General features: G+C 51.1%; 2 protein-coding genes across 3 annotated transcripts in view; both read right to left on the bottom strand.

Annotated features, from left to right (window-relative positions):
• Positions 1 to 4526: 4526 nt before the first annotated feature.
• Positions 4527 to 22431, bottom strand: part of LOC106149133 (transmembrane protein 217-like) — a 21911-nt gene continuing 4006 nt past the window's right edge. For both annotated transcript variants that reach the window (XM_013517045.1, XM_013517046.1), the window contains exon 2: positions 4527 to 5250. In XM_013517045.1, the coding sequence (XP_013372499.1) occupies positions 4669 to 5223 (555 nt within the window). In that variant the 5' untranslated portion in view covers positions 5224 to 5250 and the 3' untranslated portion in view covers positions 4527 to 4668. The remainder of the gene's footprint in view (positions 5251 to 22431) is intronic.
• Positions 9180 to 10718, bottom strand: LOC102019732 (transmembrane protein 217). The gene is made up of 2 exons (XM_013517044.1): positions 10630 to 10718; positions 9180 to 10195 (listed from the first exon to the last, which is right to left on the bottom strand). The coding sequence occupies exons 1-2, from the start codon at positions 10655 to 10657 to the stop codon at positions 9651 to 9653; spliced, it is 573 nt and encodes a 190-aa protein (XP_013372498.1). The 5' UTR covers positions 10658 to 10718; the 3' UTR covers positions 9180 to 9650.

Below are 22431 nucleotides of genomic sequence, written 5' to 3'. Positions count from 1 at the left end.
GGAAAGAAGGAAAAGAAAAGAAAAAGCAAACAAAAATTTCAGGAACAGCCCCCCGCAAGTCCCAGAACTGCACACTGGGAGGGCAACTGGATACTTCAAGGGTTTAAGCACAGGGGCGAGCACACAGTTCCCTGGCGTGGGAAAAGTCGTATTTCACAAGTTGTGTATCATTTGTTTAAATCAACACCTTTTTCCCCAGAAGCCCCCAGGAGCGAAGGGTGGATTCAGAGGTCGTCTCCAGGTGCTAAGTTAGACCCCCCACTGACACCCACGCCCCACAGCTCACTGCCTGGCCCCCGGCCACACCACGGAGCACCCCCTAGCTGGCGGAGCACCCCCTAGCTGGCAGAGCACCCCCATCAGGGACATCTTGTTGCCTTGTCCTCCCCCACCTGAGTTTATTACCCTTGCAAGAGAGAAAGTTCTTCCTTAGGAGGGTGAGGGAGGCTGAGGCAGGAGGGTCACCAGAAGTTGGAGGCCAGCCTTGCTACATAGTGAGTTCAAGACCAGTTTAAACTACAGAGCAAGACCCTGTCTCAAAACAAAGACAAGGGAAAGTTTCTCCCAGCTTCCCGGCTTCTGGCTGGAGTCTGTCCCCTGCCCTTTCTCCTCCCTGCCGCCAGCTCCGCCTTTGGACTCTCCCGGAGCCTGCGGACCCTCCTGGGTGACCGCGAGGTGGGGACCCCGATTTGTCACTCTGACATGTCCTCATTGCTGACCAGCTGCAGAGCCCCGGTCTGCGCGGGCCGGGAAGACGGCCAGTTTGTGGGGCCCCTGGTGCTGTACCCCGAAGGCTGGCGCCTGGGCACTGCAGGGTAAATCTTGGAGCTCAGGAGTGGTGTGTGTGTGTGTGCATGTGTGCGTGTGTGTGTGTGTGTGTAGGGGTAACCCAGGCGCAGGGCTGCAGAGGGTCTGCGTGTCACCTCCAAACGTATAGGAGCTCATGTTTTGCCTGCCAAGTCTGCTCAGTGAAGTCCATCATTCCAGTTCATTTTATTTTAATTAATGAATGAATGTATTCTGAGACAGGGTCTCACTGTCTAGCCCAGGCTGGCCTTGTACTTGCGGTGATCTTCCTGCCTCAGCCTCTCCCGTGCTGGGATGATAGGTGTGTGCCACCGCACCCAGTGTAATTTATGTTTTATTTATTTTTATTTTTTCCTTCTTTCCCCCCTTCCATCCTTTTTTTCATCCTTCCACCCTTTCCTGTACTCGGGATAAGACACAGGCAGCACTGAGCTGTATCCCAGCCCTTTTGGTTTTTATTTTATTTTAAATTTTAAAACAGGGTTTCCCTAAATTGCCCAGGCTGTCCTTCAGCTTGTAATCCTCCTGCCTCAGACTCCTGAATAGCTGAGATCACAGACATGTGCCACACACTCAGCCTCCTTCTTGATGTTCTTTCCTTTTCTCGCTCTCTCTTTTTTTTTGCTAATGGGAGTCAAACTCAGGACCTTGCGCTTGCCAGGAAGGCCCTTGTGTCACTAAGCTAAATCCCCAGCCCTTTTTACTTCTCTTAATATTTATTTATTGGTTTCTTTCTTTCTTTTTTTTCCCGTCTTTTTGGGACAAGATCTCAGTATGTAGTTCAAGCTGGCCTTGAGCTTACTTTGTAGCCCAAGCTGGCCTCGAACTCTCAATGATCCTCCTGCCTCAGCCTCCTGAGTGCTGGGATTATAGGCGTGCACCACCATGCCCTGCTCCTGGCTTACATATTAAAAAGGTAGAAAGTCAAAACATTTTTCAGGCTTTATTTATTTCTAAAGATCACCATTTTATTTTATTTTATTTTTTGGAATTGGGAATCAAACTCAGGACCTCATGCTTGCCTGGCAGGTGCCCTGCTGCTGAGCTATTCCCAGGCCCCTAAAATCAGCTTTTTACCCAGGTGTGGTGGCACACCTGTAAACTCAGCATTTAGGAGGCTGAGGCAGGAGGATCACTCTGGAGGCTAAATGAAGCAAAGCAGACACGTGATCTTAAAGGCTGCCTGACCTCGCGCATGAGAGAGACAGAAGGAGTTTCCTGAAAGGCCAGAGATCTTCGGGCCCCACACCCGGCCTCCTCTGTCCGCTCCCCAACCCTTCCCGCCCCACCACTCACTGGGGAAAGAGAAGCTTCTTCAGATACTCTCATCTTGACCCACAGGTAAGCGGTGCTTTCCTTCCCTGGGAAGTAGCATTTCTGCGTCTCTCTGACCACGTCTCTCATTTCCTCAGCAAAGGCTGTGAACGTGTGTGTGTGTGTGTGTGTGTGTACATATGCAGGTGTGTGCGTACATTGTATATGTGTCATTGTTTGTGCATGTAGAGTTTTACAGGTACTTGTGAAGGCTGCGTTTGTATGTGTGTGTTTGTGTGTCTGTGTGATTTGTGTTTGTGTAAAAATGAAAGTTAAACAGTTCTTTAGCGATGATCATCAGAAGTAGCTCACTTTTTTTTGTTTGTTTGTTTTTTTGAGACAGGGTCTTGCTATGGAGTTCAGGCTGGCCTTGAGCTCACTTTGTAGCCCAGGCTGGTCTCGAACTCGCAGGGATCCTCCTGCCTCAGCCTTCTGGGTGCTAGGATCACAGGGGTGCGCCAGCACACGCGGCCCAGGGAGCAGTGTGGTGTCTGTGTGTCTTAAACCTTCCCAAGTCCTCGGGTCATGCTTCTCTCGGCTCCTCCTCCACACTCACGTCTCAGGCCCCCAATCCTCACCCAGTCACCTCCACGAGGCTGGGGGGTCGGAACCCGGAAGTCTGCCCAGGTTTTGTTTTGCATTTCTGTACTAGCCAGTCACAACCGGAGGAGGCCTGCCTGCGTGAGGCCACCAGCTCCAGCTCATCAGCGCCAGGCACCGTAAGACCCCCACTCAGTCATCCTTGGGGGCGGGGGCGGCGCTGTTAAGCGAAAGCTTATCGCCGACTGCCATCTTGTGGTCACAGCGGGAACTGCCTCCGGCCCAAAGCTCCCGGGGGTGATGTGGATTGTATTTTGTTACAGTAGTACCTGGCGCCTGCTAGGTGTCCAGTAAAAGCGAATTATCATTATTGTGCTCCTGCTTTGTAGCGATCGAGCCCAAACAGTGTCCCTTTATGCACGCAGTTTTTGAGAGCAGTGGAAGTAGCCTAAAACAAGTTTCTTTCTTTCTTTTTCTTCTCTCTGGTTTGGTAGGCAAACACCCTACCACTAAACCACACCCCAGCCCCTTTTTATTTTTTATCTTTTGTTTTGTGTGAGTGTGTGTGTGATGTATATGTTTTGTTTTTGGAGACTGGGCCTCGCTATTAGTCCAGGCTGGTCTTGGATTTACAGTGATCCTCCTGCCTCAGCCTCCCAGGTACTAGGATGACAGGTGTCCACTATTGCTCCCAGCTTTTTTATTTTGAAGCAGGTTGCCACTAAGTTGCCCAGGCTGGCCTCAAACCTGCCATCCTCCTGCCTCAGCTTCCCAAGGAGCTGGGATTATGGATGTGTGTCTCTGTGCTTGGTGTACGGCTCTCCTTTTATCTTAGTAACAGTACTTTGGGGAGTAAATCAGTGGCTGTAAACTCTCAGCTCTGAAGTGAGTCCATTTTAAATAGTGGTTCTTGCCAGGTGGAGCACACCTGCAGTTCCAGCACTTGGAAAGCTGAGGCAGGAGGATCATTGTGAGTTCCAGGCCAGCCTGGGCTACACAGCGAGATCTTGTTTCAAACAATAAAGTGATCATTCTTTTTTTTTTTTAAATTTTTTTTTTTGTCTTTTTGAGACAGGGTCTCGCTGTGCGGTTCAGGTTAGCATTAAACCTGAAGTGAGCTCACTTTGTAGCCTGGAATTACAGGCCTGCACCACCATGCCCAGCTCTTGGAGCTTTTCTTGAATGGGGATTCTCCTATTAGGAACTAACATGAGGAACTGCTTTCTGGGAAGCAAGGAAGCAGAGTGACACGGGGGTCTCTGGGTCTAGGCCAGCGTAAACTAAGTCACTGGAAGCTAATGTTCCCAATAGGCAGCTCTGAGCCAGCCAGACATGGCTGTTGAACTTAAAATGAATTAAAATGGAATCAAGTTGATAACATTCAGCCCCTGGGTGTAATGGCCATGGGCTTAAGAGCCAGTCATGTGTGGAGGTGGACAGCAGGGGGGAGCATTTGCATGGCACAGCGCTTCCTCCCTTCCTTCCTTCCTTCCTTCCTTTTATATTTTGAGACAGGGTCTCCCTAGGTAGCTCAGGCTGGCCTTGAACTCACTATGGAACCCAGGCTGGCCTCAAGCTCACAGTAATCCTCCTGCCTCAGCCTCCTGAGTTCTGGGATTACAGGCGTGCGCCATCTTTCTTTCTGTTTTCTGAGACAGCGTCTCACCATGTAGTTCAGGCTGGCCTTGAACTCGCTGGCCTGGAACTTGCGGTGGTTCCCCTGCCTCAGCCTCTATCACCGCGGTTTGCACAGTAATTTCCGTGGGCAGCCCTGCTGCAGAAGGGCTCGGCAGAGCCGGGCATGCACAGGAGGAAACTGAGCCGGAGAGCAAGCAGGCAGCGGAGACAAAACACCCACGAGATGGTTACGTAAGCAAGAGGCTGGTGCTATTAGGGACGACCGACCCACGCCCGCCTCCCTCCCAGGGCCACTCCTCAAGGACCCCGAAGCTCCGGAACTGGGTGGAGGCAGCAGGGCTGGGACAGAGGGCTCCGGCCAGGGCCTCCCTAGGTGAGCCTGCGATACATGAGCTTCATCCCGGTGGCCTGCAACGAGTCCAAGGTGCTGACCGAGGAGCGGCGGCGGTGGCCGACCTTGCTGACCACCTTGAAGGCCTTGAAGAGCTCGTAGGCGTGCCGCAGCACGCTGGGCAGGCAGGCGAAGTGCAGCACCATGCGCGAGCCCTGCAGGAAGGAGTAGAGGCGCGGGAGCACCTGGAAGCGCTTCCGGATGAGGCCGCCGGTGAGCAGCTCCAGGGAGAAGCTGGTGAGCTCGTAGAGCACGATCCACAGCGCGTAGAGCAGCGGGCCCTTGTAGCTGTCCCGGTGGACGCTGTAGAGGAGGGTGCAGCTGACCGCGACGGTGAGCACGGACAGGAGGCTGATTATCTTGCTCTTATGGTTCCGGAGCCACGACACCACCTTGGACGTCGTGTCCAGGTAGAGGCTGAACTTGTCTTCGTAGCCGAGGTGCGTCAGCTGGTGGAAGCTGAAGATGAAGAACTGGATGGTGTTGAGGATGGAGAAGAGGCCGACCAGCAGGGTCACCTTCCTGGCGTCCATGGAGCCGCGTCCCACCACCGGCGTCTCCTGCAGGAAGGGACCGCGGAGCACGTGACAAGAAGCCACAGCCGGCCGGGAACTCGCTAGGGGGAGGGAGGGGCAGCGTGCGCACAGGGCCGGCCGGAAGTCGAGGGGCGTGAGACCTGGTCCCCGCTGGGACCGAGCTAGCTCCCGGCCCCACTGGCTCGGGGTCATCCCAGGGTCGCCCTCACCCTGCGGTTGCTGTTAACAGGTGCAAGGTTTGGGAGCCCCCGGCAGCTCCCCGATCTGGAATAGGACGGAGTGCATTCTGAAAAAGGATAACGATTGGGGGGGAGCTATAGCTCAGCGGCACAAGCGCCTGCCTGGCAAGTGCAAGGTAGTGAGTTTGATTTCCGGTAAAAAAAAAAAAAAAAAAAAATCAGCTGGGGGTGATGCCACACACCTGTAGTCCTAGCACTCTGGAGGCTGAGGCAGGAGGATCACCAAGAGTTTGAGTCCAGTTAGGGCTACATATGGAGGCCCTGTTTCATACAAAGAAAGAAAGGAAAGAAGGAAGGAAGGAAGGAAGGAAGGAAGGAAGGAAGGAAGGAAGGAAGAAAGAAAGAAAAAGAAAGAGAGAGAAGAGAAAGAAAACTATCAAGGTTCCTCAGGAGCTTGGGGTCATCCCTCACCCTTTCCTTTCTTTCCTGCTTTGCTGCCTGCTGGGCAGCACCCAGGCTCTTCCCAGGGCCAGTAGCCAGTGGCGGGAAGGGTTAGGATGTGAGATTTAGGGGCTCTGCCGAGAGGCCAGGCCCAGCCCCCAAGTCAGGTAGAGCCAGAGGGCTCAGGGTTGGGGGAGCCCGGGCCGCAGGCAGGGCCAGTGCCCCTCCAGGATCCTTAGAACACTCTAGCTAGCACCCATTCCACCCCTCAGCACCCCCAGTTAAAGACATCGCATTCTAAGGATCCGAGCACGCCCACGTTGATAGCAGCTCAGCTCCCAGTGACCAAATGTCCACGGACAGATGAGCAGATAAAGAAAATGAGGTATCTACACGCCATGGAGTACTACTCTGCCATAAAGAAGGAGAGACTTGAGTCATTTGTAGGAAAATGGATGCATGTTGAGACCATAATGTTAAGTGAAATAAATCAGACCCATAAACTTAAATATCACGTGGTTTCTCTTTTTTTTTTTGCCTTTTTGAGACAGGGTCTCGCTATGCAATTCAGGCCAGCCTTGAGCTCACTTGTTGCCCAGGCTGGTCTCGAACTCACAACAATCCTCCTGCCTCAGCCTCGCGAGTGCTGGGATTACAGGCATGCGCCACCACGCCTGGCTAACATGGTTTCTCTTATATGAGAAACCCAAAGAATAAATAAAGAACAAAGAAAAATAGGTAAAGATAAGCTGATGAATTAGAGATGCACACTCCAGACCGTACAAACAGCCAGGAATATAGCACAAAAATTATGCTTAATAAGGTAACAAAATAGCCGGGTATGGTGGCACATACCAGCTACTGGGAAGACTGAGGCAGGAGAATTCCAAGTTCAAAACCAGCCCAGGCAATTTAGTGAGGCCCTGTCTCAAAACATGCAAGGGTAATTTATTTCTGTATACTGACAACAATTAGGAGTTGAAGTTGAAGAAAGAACACCATTTTGCAATAACCTCAAAAGCATAAAAATATAAAATGAATCTGACAAAAGAAAGGGCAGACCTTGTTAGGGTTTAGACTCCTCCAAAATCCCCCCAAAGTCTCATGTACTGGGGGCTATGTACGCATTAGTGGAGTCACCCATTCCGTTCACAGGTGGGTGCACCCTTGGGGGGCGGCTGGCTAGCAGAGACAAACCTGAGGGCGTGGCCTCAGAGGGCGTGGCCTATCTCCCTTCCAGGCTCCGCCCTTCCACCTCGGCTTCCTGGTCACCATGAGATGAGCCTTTTTCTTCCACCAGGTATTTCCGCCATGTATCTGTGCTTTAGAGGCAGCTGACCATGGACTAAACACCCAAAACCATGAACCACGTTAAATCTCTTCTCCTTTAAGTTATGGGTTTCAGGTATTTTTGTCCCAGCAACAGGAAAGCTGACCGATACAATAACCAAAAGTATGGGGGCCAGAGATGTAGCTCAGCGGCACAGCACCTGCCTGGCAAGTGCGAGGCTGTGAGTTTGATTCCCAGTACAAAACAAAAGTATGACCCATATAATTGATAAATTGGGTTTCACTGAAATCAAAACCTCTGGTCTTGGGGCTGGGGATTTAGCTCAGTGGCACAGCATCTGCCTGGCAAGCGCGAGGTTGTGAGTTTGATTCCTGGTACCGAGGGAGTGTGGGTAACACCTCTGGTCTTCACGTGAGCCTGGTAAGGGAATGAAAAACAAGGCATGAACTGGAAAAACATTTACAAATCGTGTATCTGATAAAGGCCTTTTGTCCAGAAAATATAAAATGTAAAGAACTGTCCAAGCTTGACAATAAAAAAGCTATATATATTGGCAAAAGATTTGAATGGACACTTTGCCAAAGAAGATGTAAGCACATGAAAAAGGGCTTGATGTCACTTGTCATCAGGGAAACTTGAATCAAACCACAGAGAAATACCACTGTGAACCTATGAGAAATGCTCTGATGACAAGGTAGCCGCCTACATTCAGTGCTGGGGCAGGCGTGGAGGAGGTGGATTGTCCCACAGCACCCCCAGGAATAGGAGATGGTGCAGCTGCTCTGGGAAAAAAAGTTGCCAGTTTCTTTTTCTTTTCTTTGTTTTGTCTTTTTGTTTGTTTGTTTGTTTTTGTCTTTTCTTCCAGTACCAGGAATCAAACTCATGACCTTGCGCTTGCCAGGCAGGCGCTTTGCCGCTGAGCTAAATCCCCAGCCCCATTTTTGTCTTTTTTGAGACAGGGTCTCGCTCTGCAGTTCAGGCTGGCCTTGAGCTCACTTTGTAGCCCAGGCTGGTCTCGAAGTCACAAAGATCCTCCTGCCTCAGCCTCCCGAGTGCTGGGATTACAGGCATGTGCCACCACACCTGGCAAGTTGCCAGTTTCTTAAAAAGAGCACGTAATATTTCCTAAGGTACAGGAGAATGCGAGTCTTTTTTTTTTTTTTTTTTTTTTTTTTTTTTGAGACAAGGTCTTGCTGCGCAATTCAGGCTGGCCTTGGGTTCACTTTGTAGCCCAGGCTGATCTCGAACTCGCAAAGATCCTCCTGCCTCAGCCTCCTGCGTGCTGGAATCACCCGCATGCGCTACCAGGCCCAGCCTAGAGTGTGAGTCGTGTACACAAGTGACTCATGTGTTCTTTTTTATGATTACTAAGAGCTGAAAGCAGTTAGATGCCCTTCCATTGGTGAGGGGAGAAACACGCCGCGGTGCATTCATACCAGGAAATACAGAAGAGAAGAACGAACGGAAACGCGCACGCCAACGTGGGTGCGCGGTGCGGCGGGCTCGGAAACGCGGCCTTCGTGACGGCCCCCTGGGATGGAAACCTGCTGTCCATACGCGCAGTTCATTATGCATCGGCTGTACCTTTAGAAGCTATTCAACAAAAAGGCAACATCGGGTCCAAGGCGTGAGGCGGAAGTTGCCCGGATCTTTTTTCACCACAGCCTAACATGCTCATGACGCGTTCTGGGCCTGGGCGTGACAGTCACATGCTGCCGTACGGATCACCGGCTGCGTCACCCACGCCTTGGAATCCTCAAGGTCAGGCCTCATGCCTTACAGTCTTTTGGTACCCCTGCCCCCCAAAGTGGCCGGCACAGAAATAAGTTTAACATCTACCCGTTAAAGAGTTTTTTTGAGATAGTGTCTCACCGTGTAGCCCAGTCTGACCTTGAGCTCACAACGATCCTCCTGCCTCGGCCTCCAGAGTGCCAGGATGACAGGCGTGTGCCGCCCGGCCTGCCTTAATATCTACCCTTTCACTAACCAAGTGCCTGTGGCGTTTGACAAAGGCCAGGAAAAACGCAAGACAGAAACTGAAGAACGATTTTTTTTCTCTATTTTTATTGTTCTATTGCTGTAGAATTCAGCATAGGGGATTCAGCGAGGCAGCCGCAGCCCAAACCCGCGGCGCGGCCAAGAGAATCCTCTGTGTTGCCAGGACCCCAGGTGTAAACGCGGCGGCGCCCTTCCCGGGTTAAGTCAGGAGCGAGGGTAGGGGTTGAAGGTGCCGCAGGGCCGCTGTGCGCTCGGGTTTTGCCCGAGAAGGTGGGACTGACCCGAGCGGAAGGCGGAAGGTGGGGCTCTGGTCCTCCGCGGGGCTGTTCCAGGCCTCCAGGCCCGGGTGCCCCAGCTGTGCTGGCCATTGAGTTTCCTGGGCGCGTTCCCCCGGAAGAGTGGCAGCACGGGCTCGGGCAAAGCAAACAACAACAAAATAAAGGGAAACAGAGGCACCCTAAGCACGGGGCGGGACGTCCCTGGGGAAGAAGACCAAGGCCACCCCGGCCTCGCTGCTACCACTGTGACTTCCTGGTGGCTGTGGAGCCGCGCCTTCTGTAGGACAGGATGTCACCCTGCTGTTGGCTCTTGTAGCTCAGGCGCGCGTAGGTGACCACGAAGGACAGCCAGAAGCAGTGCGTGACCGTGCGGGACAGGAAGCAGAACCAGCGCATGGCTCTGATGGCCCCGCTGCTGAAGCTGTCGGTGAGGATCTGCACGGCCAGGTTGACGGCCTCAAAGCAGGTGATCCAGAAGATGTAGAGCAGCAGGCCCCGGTAGACCTGGGCGTACACGGAGTACAGGAGGAAGGTGCTGACTGCAAGGGTGACCAGCGCCAGGAGCACCATGATGGCCAGGCTCCAGCAGATGATGAAGCGGCTGAAGACGTCCTGGATGCCCCTGCTGGCCAGGGCGGGCTCGGTGCAGTTGACCAAGGCCAGGTGCTTCCGCTCGAAGATGAGGTACAGGTGCGTGACCATGATGGAGAAGGAGCCCGCCAGCACCGTGCCCCTGCGGGCCGTCATCCCGTACCAGCGCGCCTCCTTCACGCCCAGGCCTGCTGTGGAGACAAGCAACGTGAGCGGGCCCAGCCTCTGCCACTTCCTGGGCCGTCTGTCCCCTGCCCCGGGCCACCTGGAAACCGCAGAGAGCAGCGTGGAGGAGCCAGGAAATGACAGCACCGGGCAGACGGAGGTCTGTCTGGAGTGATGCCCTGTGGAGCGGGGAGGGGGACAGGTCCATCAGGGGCTGGGGACTTGGAGCAGTGGTTCTTCACCCTGGCTCCACTTTTTTAAATGAATTATTATTATTATTATTATTTTTTTCTTTTTTGAGATAGGGTCTTGCTGTGTAGCCCAGGCTGGCCTTGAACTCACAGCGATCCTCCTGCCTCTGCCTCCCGAGCGCTGGAATGACAGGCGTTTAAGCCTGGCTTCCTAGTGATTTTTCTATCTAGTCAGGGTTATGAAAAGGTGGTTTCAAGGGTGCCCTTACTTCTCCCAGCAGACCCCTGCATGTCCATCGCGGCCCTCGGTGGTGACAGTCAGCTGCACGGTTCAGAACTGAGCGAGGGGGCCCAGGAGATCAGCAGGCGGCACAGGAGCCCTGTGGATGAGCAGTTGCAGAAGCCAAGTGGGGCCCCCTGGCCCTGGCAGTCACTGCTCTGTGACCGCCCTGGACCTGCAGGCTCGAGAGAAAGACGTGCTGCCCGAGACGGTTAGAGCCTTAGAACAGAAAAGAAGACGGACTCGTGAGCTAAGTGTTCAACTCCAGAAGACAAGGGGCAAAGCACAACCATAACAAGTAGGACCAGGCGTGGTGGCGCATGCCTGGCATCTCAGCACTCGGGAGGCCGAGGCAGGAGGGTCACCACGAGTTCAAGGCTGACCTGCACTGCATGGTGAGACCCTGTCTCAGAAAACAACAGAACAAAAACAAAAAACAAATGTAGGAACAAGGCTTTGTGGAAAACACCAGAAATGGAACGGCAGTAAATATCAGATTATAAAACAATTATAATATTTTAATTTTATTTTGAATATGGTTTTATATACATAATATGCATAACAAAATTTTCTTAGTCTATTTACTTTATTTATTTATTGTCTCATCGCCCGGCAGGATTTCTTTTTATTACTACATTAAGTAAAAAGTTGAAATATATGTGGATATAAGAAATCATAGGAAAGATCTACTAGGAGTTAGGGATGTAGCGGGTGGAGCACACAAGTACAAGCTTGAGTCCTGATTTCTAGCAGCTGCAAACACAAATAAAACAGTTTGGCTACACAGCACGCTGTATAAATGGTTCCTGTGGGCTTCTCTGCATCTTGAGGACTGGCCGCCCTGTGTGCTCAAAGAGCACGCAGGTGCAAGCTGTCCCACTGTGTCTTTCTTTCTTTTTTGTTTTTTTGAGATGGGATCTCGCTATGTAGTCCAGGCTGCCCTTGAACTCACTATGTAGCCCAAGCTGGCCTCAAAATCATGGCAATCCTCCTGCCTCAGCCTCCTGAGTGCTGGGATGACAGGCATGCACCACCACTCCTGGCCACACACGGCAATTTACTTTTTCTTAAACTAGCTTCCTATTTTTTTTTTTTTTTCTATTTTTAAACTGGCTTCTGAAGCCCTATAGCAACACTTTTTTTTTTGGTGGTGGTGGTGGTGGTTTGTGGTGGTGGTACTAGAGAATGAACCCAAGGCCTTTGTACTGAGGTACATCACCAGCCTTCTTATAAATTTAAATTTCTTTTTTAGTACCGGAAATCGAATTCAGGACCTTACACTTGCCAGGCAGGCGCTTGTGCTGCTGGGCTATATCCCTGGCCCTATGAATTTAAATTTAATCTTTCATTTTAAAGGAGAGGAGGTAGCTTGGTTACTTTTCTCTCGTTGCTGGGACAAAATACCTGACGCCCAAAATTAAGGAAGGAAAGGTTTATTTCGCTTACAGTTTGCGGAGGTTTCAGTCCGTACTTGGCAGATTATAAGGCAGACTGGCACATGGCAGAGAGCTACAGCTCATGGCGACAGAACACAGCAAAGCAACAAAACACTAAAAAGGGAGGAAATGGCCAGAAGCACCCTCTTTCTCTCCCTTACATATGCAAACTATCCACCCCAGGGCAGGTGTAGCTCTCACACCCACAATCAATCAAACTCTAAAAGCCTGCCCCGTGGCTTGCATGAGGCTTTGGGGGGACACCCAGAGACAAACCATAACAGGAGGTTGACTTGACTTATGTTATTTTTTTTTTTTTTTTTTATGGAGACAGGGTCTCCTTAAGTCACTAAATTTCCCAGGCTCCGGTTGAACTTTTGACACTCCTGCCTCAGCCTCTCGGAGCGCTGGATTGCCGCTGTGCACCACCACGCGCATCACCCGCGGTGATGCTGCTTCAGAAGTGAGTCATCTAGGCTGACCCACGTTCCAGAGGAGGAGAGTTACAGAATCCCTGCGCGCATGATCCAAGATCATGGAAGCAAGGGTCACCCCCAGGAGGAAGCGCTCACCGGTGAGCCTCCGCTCTCTGCCCTCCCCCGCCCGCAGCATGTCCTCCCCATTGGAACTCCCGCTCTCTGCACCCTGGAGCCCAGCCAGGTCTTCCCGAAGTCCTTCCGGGTCAGACTGTGCCTGGTGGCCCGGGGTCAGGAATGGGCCACACACAGCATGGGATGGGTTGTTTGCAAAGTGTCGTTGCAAGTCTTGCAGGCTCTGATGAGGTCGTTCAACACCACTAGAATCACAGGGCAAGTGGTTAGGAAAACGGGTTGTGGTGGAGGACGGGGGTGGGGTGAGGGGGAAGCGGGGAAGTAAGATGAAAGAAGCTGTGTTGTGTACAGGGATTGACGCCCCACGAGGAAAGGAATCCTCACGTAGCGCAGACGGGGACTCATTAAAAACAGTTTTGTGTTTTTGTGTCAGGAGCTCACTGTGTAGCCCAGGCTGGCCTGGAACTGGTAGTGATCCTCCTGCCTCTGCCTCCCGAGTGCTGGGATTACAGTGTGCATCACCACGCCTGGCTAACACTAGTATTTTATTTTATTTTTTATTTTTTGGTCTTTTTGAGACAGGGTCTCACTTTGAAGTTTAGGCTGGCCTTGAGCTCACTTTGTAGGCCAGGCTGGTCTTGAACTTGCAACGATCCTCCTGCCTCAGCCTCCTGAGTGCTGGGATTACAGGCGTGCGCCACCATGCCCATCTCAGTTAATACATTTTTAAACACTCAGAACAGTTCCTGGCACATAGTAAGCACTGTGCCATATAAGTGGTTTTTTTTTTTTTTTTTTTTTTTTTTTTTTTTTTTACTTTATGTCAGGGGTAGTTACTACTTATTATGCAAGTAAAGCTTGTATTTATTAAGCTGCATGGCAGCAGACATCATTACATTTCCCTCGTGACACCTATTTTCTCTTCTTTGTTAGTAGCAATGTGGTTTTCTTTGTTTTATTTATTTTTTATTTTTTGGTTTGTTTTTTGTTTTTTGTTTTTTGTTTTTTGGGTTTTTTTTCCGGTACCAGGAATCGAACTCATGACCTCACGCTTGCCAGGCAAGTGCTGTGCAGCTGAGCTAAATCCCCAGCCCCGTTTTTTATTTTTTGGAGACAGGGTCTCACTCAGCCCAGGCTGGAATTAAACTTGCAGTGATCCTCCTGCCTCAGCCTTCCAGGTGCTGGGAATACAGGTGTGTACCACCAAGACTGCCTCCTCTGTGAACTTTTCAAATCAACACTTCATACTCACCCACAGAGTCTAGATCTCTGCCTGGGCCTAGATTTTCCAATACAAACGTCCTTTGACTCTCCCAGGGAGGAAGAGATGGGTGACCTGTTAAACCCGCAAAGAGAAAGTGCCATCGGGTGTGGTGGCACACACCTATAATCCCAGCACTCAGGAGGCTGAGGCAGGAGAATTGCTGTGAGTTTGAGGCCAGCGTGAACTACATAGTGAGACCCTGTCTCAAAATATAAAAAGAAAGAAAGAGAGAGAAAAGGAGAGAAAGAAAGAAAGAAAGGAAAGAAAGAAAGAAAGAAAGAAAGAAAGAAAGAAAGAAAAATAAAGAAAGAGGAGAAAGTCCCTGTCATGCTTTGGTGTTTGGTGTTGACTCAGGCACAGGGGGCACCAGCCCCAGCCCCACTTGAGATGAGGTCATTCTGACAATAAATCACCCTGCTGTATACAAAGTCCTAGCAGGCTTCTGGGCTGATTCACTCGGTTTGCTCCACTTGGTTTCCTTCGCTTCAGCAGTGCTCCCTGCGGATGGCACACTCTCACCTCCTCCCCTCCACACCTCATCCCTGGAGCCCACCCTGCTCCTCACAGAGGCACCAGGGGGGTGCCAGCAAGCTCTCCTCCCTCCCCAGGAAGTAAGACAATGCTTTATGCCCAGTTGCCCTACCGTGCCCCCTTGACAAGGAAGAAAGTGGCTCAGAAGGTCTGCCATAGAGATCTTGTTCTACTTATCATCTCTTCTTCCCCTTTAACAGGCAGGGAGCACCTGCTTGCCCCCTCCACAGAAAGTGTTTACATACACACTTTATTGGCCAGAACAGTTGGTACTTCCCAAACTCCCTTGCAGCTAAGTTTGGCCATGTGACCAATTTCCCAGCCTCCCCTGTGGTAGAGTTTGGTCACGTGACCAATTTCCGAGCCTGAGTTGAAAGGGGTAGAAATAAATGAACGTGGGCATCCGGTATTGAGGATAAAGGTTGCGTCCTCCTGTGTCCCGTTCCAGTGACTGCAGTGTGGATGTAGGGGGAGCCATCTCCGGCCTACAGGACCGTCTTGGAGCATTCCGTTCCTGGGTGATGGAGCAACAGAGGGAAGGAGAACTGCCACACCAGCGTAGGCTTCCATAGGAGACGGTAGATAGGAAACTGCAGTGTTTTTTTCTTTTGACAGGTCTTGCTATGTAGTTCAGGCTAGCTTTGAATTTACTGTGTAATCCAGGATGGTTCTGAAGTTACTTTGTAGCCCAGGCTGGCCTTGAATTCACAGTCATCCTCCTGCCTCAGCCTCCCGAGTGCTTGGATTATAGGCGTGCACCACTACTCCAGGCCATAGGAAACTATAGCACCATTATTTTTACATACTTTTTTTCAACCAAACACATTCGACCCCAGGCCTCTCCCTATGAGCGTGCTGCAGTCTTTCCTACCTCAGCCTCTCCCTTGACCCTGTGTTTTTCTCTGATTTACCTTCCTAGAGCAAGTCACAGACACAACTCACAGCTGACGATGGCAGAAGGAGCATTGCTTGTAGGCTTGTGGATCAGAATGTCAGCTATCTGTTGCCATGGCAACGCTGCATAAACAATCAGGAAACCTCAGCTGTGTGTAGTAGGGCTGTAGTCCCCGAGGCGTGGGTTCTGCTTCGGTGGGGCTGGGCTGAGCTGGGCTGACGTCAGCGGGGTCCGCCGAGTGTCGGGGTCAGTGCTGGGTGGCCGGCGGCTCACGTCTGCGGCTGATCCGGGGCGGCCTCCTCTGGGATAGTTCAGGCCGACTTGGCCCGGTTCCCCTGCTCTCGGCGTCCAGCAGCCTGGACACACTGTCCTCCCTGCGGAGAGAACGAGCCTGGTCCCACGAGCGCCTTCCGGGCCTCTGCTTGCTCAATGTTCGATAAAATCTCCTTGACCAAGGAGAGCCTGGAGCCGGAAGGGAAAGTCCAAGGCGGAAGGCCCAGGGGAGCAGGGAGGCCCTGAGGCCACCAGGAAGGGTCGGGAGCCGGTAGCGGGCACCGCAGCTGCAGTGCTGGCGGTGGGCTCTGCTTCCCACAGCGTCCTGGGCTGGACACTGTCCTGATGCAGGAAAGCGTGAGAGCACAGCCGCTCAGACGAGGCCATGGAGAAGCAGAGACCCCCAGGCCTTTCATTCCCCTACACTGAGCTTCTGGGAGGCGGACCCCCGCTCACACCCGCGCCCTCTGTCCTCCTTCACTCCAGCAGTCACCACTGTGCCCCGCAAGGATGCAGCGGTCAGTGGCTCCCAACCACGGCACCTGCTGTCCTCACTCAGGCTTCCGGCTCCCGGCTGCAGGTGGGTGGTCTGGGTCCAGGCTTTGGCTTGCGTTTCCACGGGTCGCTTATCCTTCTTGGATCAGTAGCTCCCCAGGGCAGTGAAAACATGTGTCACCTCTTAAAGCTCACTGTCGCTTTAGCTTTAAGTCCACTGGCCAGAGGAAGTCCTAAGGGAGAGAGACCCGCATGCCCGCATGCACTCGGAGGTCACGTGACAGCTGCGGACAGCGCTGGTCTCCAGCGCTGGGCCTTTGGCCCCCCGGTGAGCGTCCACAGCAACCCCAGAACTGGCAAATCAGACAGACGCTTCTCAGAAGAGGGGAGCAGGGAAGTGGCGGGTCAGGGGTGGGACCCTGACCCAGAGATTCTAGGTCACAGTTAGGAATGTGGAATTCATTCAAAGAGCAGCAGAAAGGTTGCTGATCAGCTAGGGGACCCCAGTGACATTTCTACAACGCAAACCTAGCACGTCCTGCCCCTGCTTACGCTGTGCTGCGTCACCCGGAGGAGGACACGGCCTTGCCCCGCCCTGGAAGTCCTTAATGACGGCCCCTGGCCACACTACCTCCTGTCACCACCCCCTTGCTTTGCACTCTTTGGTTTTCCCACGGAGTTTATGGTTTATTCGAGCGTGGATTCTCCAGCAAGCTCACCCTTCGACAGGGATCTGACTGCATGTAACACATCTTCTTTTTCTTCATGGTGTTTGCTCTTTAGTATTTACTGCAGGCATCACCAAACTCCCCTATGCGCTGTCTCTGTATGGTTTTTATGCTTTTAAATTGCTGAACACCTGAAAGCTGTCTCCTGACATGATCATCAAGCGAAGTCCAAATTTCGATGCTGATAATAAAGTTGTATGGAGCGCAGCCACGCTGGTTACCTGCGTATCATCCGCGGCTGCTCCTGTCGAACGGCGAGCGAGTTGAGCAGCAGCAACACAGCCCTGTGGCCGGTGCAGGCTAAGGCATCTGCAACCCCACCCTTCACAGGAGGGCTGGTTTACTGTGTATGACGTGTTTCATATCCCATGAGAAAACTACTACCAGTGAGGGTACGGACCAGCGGACTGTCACACATAGGGAGGTAAGGAGGAAAGAAAGAAAATTAGAAAAATGATTTTAAGGGAAATATTAGCAATAGCCAGCAAAGTGGGAGTTGCGCATGTTCTGTGATTTAGCAATGCTTTTTTGAGGTATTTCTAGGGACTGTGTTTCCCTGAAAATAGGACCTAACTGGAAAATAAGCCCTAGCTGGTCATTACCATGGTGATAGCCAATGTCATATAGATTATACCTCACTATCCTCTTGCTCGGTGGCCACTCTGTAATGGCAGGTAAGGTGAGGATAGGCTGATTGGGGCTGGCATTTTTGGGTTTTTTTGTCCTTTTGAGACAGGGTCTCGCTCTGCAGTTCAGGCTGGGCTTGAGCTCACTTTGTAGTCCAGGCCGGTCTCGAACTCACAATGATCCTCCTGCCTCAGCCTCCCGAGTGCTGGGATTACAGGAGTGCGCCACCACGCCCAGCCTGGTCTGTTTCATTTTTGAAGAGTGGATCTTGTTTTGTAATCCAGGCTGGCCTTCAACTCACTATGTTGGAGCCTTGAACTTGCAGAGATCCTCCTGCCTCAGCCCCCTGAGTGCTGGGATTATAGGCATGTACTACCACCCAAGGATATCCTGATAATTTCTCTTCCTGTCTGTTCCATTTCATCACCAACTTTTACATTTATTTTATATAACTAATAGTTGATGTTATGGCTTAAATATTGGAGCCCTCTCAAAAAATTAATGTTAGCTTGGCCTAGTGGTACATGCATGTAATTCCAGCACTCAGGAGGCTGAGGCAGGAGGATCACCATGATTTCGAGACCGGCCTGGATTACAGAGTGAGACCCTGTCTCAAAAAAAATTAATAGGGCCGGCATGGTGCCGCACACTTGTAATCCCAGCACTCGGGAGGCTGAGGCAGGAGGATGGTTGCCAGTTCAAGACCAGCCTGGGCTGCAAAGTGAGCTCAAGGCCAGCCTGAACTGCATAGTGAGACCTTGTCTCAAAAAGACAAAAAAAAAAAAAAAAAAATTAATATACGAAGCCTAAACACTAATGAATCGGTGTTAGGAGGCTGGGGCTTTGGGAGGTCATTGGTTCATGAGGATGAGTTAGTACCTGGATAAAAGAGACCCAGAGACCTTCCCTGCCCCTCTCAGGATGTCAGGGCACAGAAGGAACTGTCTACAAACCTAAAGATGTAACTCGGTGGCCTCACAAGAATTCAGATCTGCCAGTACCTCGATCGTGGAATTTCCAGCCCGCAGAACTATGAGATGTAAATTTTTGCTGTTTCTAAGCTATCCAATTTATGGTGTTTTGTTATAGCACCCCAAATGGACTAAGAGAATTGAGAAACCATAATTTTTTGGTGTTTGTTTGTTATAGACAAGGTCTCACTATGTAACCCAGGCTAGCCTCAAACTCCTGGCAATCTTCCTGCCTCAGCCTCTCAAGTGCTGGGATTCCAGGTATGTACTACCATGCCTGGCAAGAAACCCTAATTTGAAAAAGAGAAAATTTTGCACAAGAGGATGTGTAAATGAATGCTGACTGATTGAGTATTGTTCAAAATAAGAATAACAGGACACCAGAATGAAGGAATATTCCTATAATGGAACGGTATGGCGAAATTAAGATAAATAAACTGGAGCTCCATTAACAGAATGCCAAGTGAAAAAAGCCAGTTGCTGAAGCATATGTACAGTGTGATGCTAGTTAGAAAGTTTCAAAACATGCAACGCATGTTGTTTACAGATACACACATATGTAGTAAGAGTCTGTGACACGCAGCGGGATGCAGAGGCCTTAGCTCAGGACTGCGGCTCCCCTGGAGGGAGGGAGGGAAATGGGGCCAGAGGGGACACAGGGGACTTACCTGTGTCTTAAGTGTTTGTTTCTTAATCATTTTTGTATTAGTGCCTATTAATTTTACAAAATATTGGGTTTTGGCATGGTATTTTTTCTTTTTCTTTTTTTCCGGTACCGGGAATTGAACTCAGGACCTTGCACTTGTCAGGCAGGCACTCGTGCCACTGAGCTATATCTCTGGCCCCCTTTTTTTTTTGGTTTTTCTCCAGTACCGGGAACCGAACTCACAACCTTGCACTTGCCAGGCAGGCGCTTTTGCCGCTGAGCTAAATCCCCAGCCCCCTGGCCCCTTTTTTTTTGAGACAGGGTCTCACTATGCAGTTCAGGCTGGCCTTGAGCTCACTTTGTAACCCAGGCTGGTCTCGAACTCATGATGATCCTCCTGCCTCAGCCTCCCGAGTGCTGGGATTACAGACTGCTGGGATTCCAGGCATGCGCCACCATGCCTGGCTCTCTTCACCCTCTGAACTCTAACTACTGTCTTTCTCACCTTACCCCGGTAAACCCCGGCTTCTTCTGTCCTTCTGCTCATTCCCTGGTCTAACGTACTGATCTCCGTTGTGTGCTCTTGCTGGTGGCCGCTAAGGTGTCAGAAACGTCCGCTCTTCCACCCGGCTCCACCTCCCCGTCTGTCAGGGGTCCACCGCCTCCTGATTTCCTCCCCTGCCCTCACCACCCCCCATTCTTCCGTCCACTCCCTCCTTTGCTGAGGTTAAAGTCCACCAATGGTCTTGCTAGAAGTCCAGAGCCTTTTTTCTCTACTTCTGCTTTGTTTCCTCCCCCGTGGAGCTCCTGCTGTGAGATGACCTCCTTTTATTCTTCAGGTCTTCTTTTCTTCTTTCCTGTCCCGGCCTCAGGACTTAGCTCTTTCAGAGAACTTTCTCTAAGTGCTGGGGTCCGCAGGCCTCTCTTGAGCACACAGTTAGCTGTTGTTTTATTACTCTTTGAATGCAGAAGGAAAAGCTGGCAGACAGAGATTTCAGAATAATCAAACCCTTGAGATAAATTCCAGGGTCACAGGCCGTGACATGCTGGCACCAAGTGAGGTCGCCGAACGGCTTGCCGCGGGGTCACCCGGTTGCTTACTAGAAATGCAGAATTGTAGGCGCCGCCCCAAACCGGCTGAGTCAGGCCGGAGGCTTTGAGCCGGGCGGAAAGGGATGAGAAACACTCCCCGATGGATCGATGGATCGGGAAGCACCTTCCGGAGGGACCTTCACCCGAAGGCCTCGGAGGCTCCTTACAGAGCCTCAAGCAGAGAGTTCACCTTGCTGGTCAGTTTGGGGCAAGCTCTCACGCCTTAGAGAGCACGCTTGATCCTACCGAGCTGGCCAGGCCGGTGGCGCCTGCCCGCTGTCCAAGCTCAGGCGCGCTCTGACAAAGCTGGTGCACACGGGTTTTGACGCTCTTTGCCGGGTGTGGGGGTGCCCCCTGTGATCCCAGTGACACAGGGGGAGGTATAACCCCCATCCTGCTAGGTGTCAGATGCACCGAGTTCCTGTCCCCTGACATTGAAGAATGAATTTTAAGGAACGACAGAAGTTAAGGGTCAAAAGATTTATTGAGAGAAATTTCCAGAGAGACAAGAAGGGATCTGAAAGTGGATTGCCACCCAGGTCACTGCTTGAAGAATGTTTTTATGGAGCAGAATCATGAGGTGGGTACAACATGGGTCAAACTGTAACCAACCAATTAGATTACGGGGGGGGGGGGAGCCGCTTAGCTATATTGGTCCAACGGAGAAGAGGTCACTAGCAAGGATACAGGGAAAGAAGAAAGGCATTTTTGGGACGGGATGGGTCCAGGTGCTCTGGTCACCCACCTGGGTCAGTGATGTCTCTCCGGACTTTATTGGACCAGGTGATACCAATTAGAGTATAATTCCAAGTTACTGCTTATTCCTCGGGGAGCCTTGTAGGCAGCCTTTATCTTGAGGCCTGGCCTTCAACAGATGCGTCTCCAGCTGCAGTTGTGATGTGTTCTCATCTTCTGTGCTGGCCCCCCTCCAGGATTTAGCCCTGTCTGATTGCTTATAATATTTCTACTTCATTTAGCTACCTATAATACCAGCACTCTGGGGGCTGGGGATATAGCTCAGTGGCACAAGCGCCTGCCTGGTAAGCACAAAGTCGTGAGTTTGATTGCCGGTACCAAAAAACCCCCAAAAAACCAGCAATCTAGAAGGCTGAGGCAGGAGGATTGCAAATCCCAGCTCCTGGGTAACATAGTGACTTAGTGAGACCCTCTTTCACAATGAATGAATTAATAAAAAGGGCTAGGGATGTAGCTAGTGCAAAAGTCTTCGGTTCAATCCTCAGTACTACAAACAAACAAACATCCTTACTCTTAGGCCGGTGTGGTGGCACAGGCCTGTAATCCCAGCACTCGGGAGGCTGAGGCAGGAGCACTGCTTTAAGTGTGAGGCCAGCCTGTGCTACTAAGTGAGCTCAAAACCAGCCTGAACTGCATATTGAAACCTTGTCTCACAGAGACCAAAAAAAAGCCTTACCTTTTGTCTAAATTACTTTTCTCTTGTTGCTGAGACAAAATACCTGACACCCAAAGTTAAAGCGGGGAAGGTTTATTTAGCTCACAGTGTGTAGAGGTTTCAGTCCATAAATGGCTGGCTCCAAGGCAGGGTGGTACAACAAAGGGACATTGAAGAGGAGAAAGAGTCCATGGCAAGCAGAAGGGAGAGAAGGAAGCAAGACACAAGAAAAACTTCCTGCCCCTTGTATTGTATCCAGGCTAGAAGAACTAGGGTAGTGCCAGACCAATCAGTGGACTGATGTAGTAATCACCCACCCTTAATCCTACGACCTTTAATGCTAACATTGCACCATGAATCAGCCACACACTCTAGATTCAAGGGCCTCTGGAAAAAGCCCCATCTGTGACCGCATGAGGCTTTGGGAGGACCTCTAGACACAAGCCATAACACGTTTTTCTTGGTCTTTTTTGAGACAGGGTCTTGCTATGCAGTTCAGGCTGGCCTTGAGCTCAGTTTGTAGCCCAGGCTGGCCTCAAACTCTCAATGATCCTCCTGCCTCAGCCTCCCGAATGCTGGGATTACAAGCTTTTTTTTTTGTCTTTTATTGGCATGCGCCATCATGCCCGGCTCACACTCTTTTCAAGAGATGAAGACTATTTTACAAAAAGAGAGAGATGGAGACTATTTGTCAGTCAAGAGCATAGGCAAGCTTTAGAATCTTTGGTAGAGTAGGCACATCTCACAGGGTTAGGAAGCACCCAATCGAAACTGATCTTTCCCAACCGAAAATGTATATGAAGGACATAGACAACAGAAGACAAGAATTGCTCATATACTTCACCCCTTCAGTAAATTTTTTTTTTTTTTT

The sequence above is a fragment of the Chinchilla lanigera genome, unplaced genomic scaffold, assembly GCF_000276665.1.
Source record: "Chinchilla lanigera isolate Chin_1 unplaced genomic scaffold, ChiLan1.0 scaffold00036, whole genome shotgun sequence".
NCBI lineage: Eukaryota > Metazoa > Chordata > Mammalia > Rodentia > Chinchillidae > Chinchilla > Chinchilla lanigera.
Note: the sequence above shows the minus strand (reverse complement) of the source record. Positions and strands in the feature narration are given on the sequence as shown.

Excerpts from the sequence above, each read along its gene's own strand:
- LOC102019732 (XM_013517044.1), bottom strand. The coding sequence starts at position 10,657 with ATGGACATGCAGGGGTCTGCTGGGAGAA. Across the intron at positions 10,196-10,629 it reads GCAGGGGTCTGCTGGGAGAA|CAGGCCTGGGCGTGAAGGAG; the intron begins GTAAGGGCACCC and ends TTGTCTCCACAG.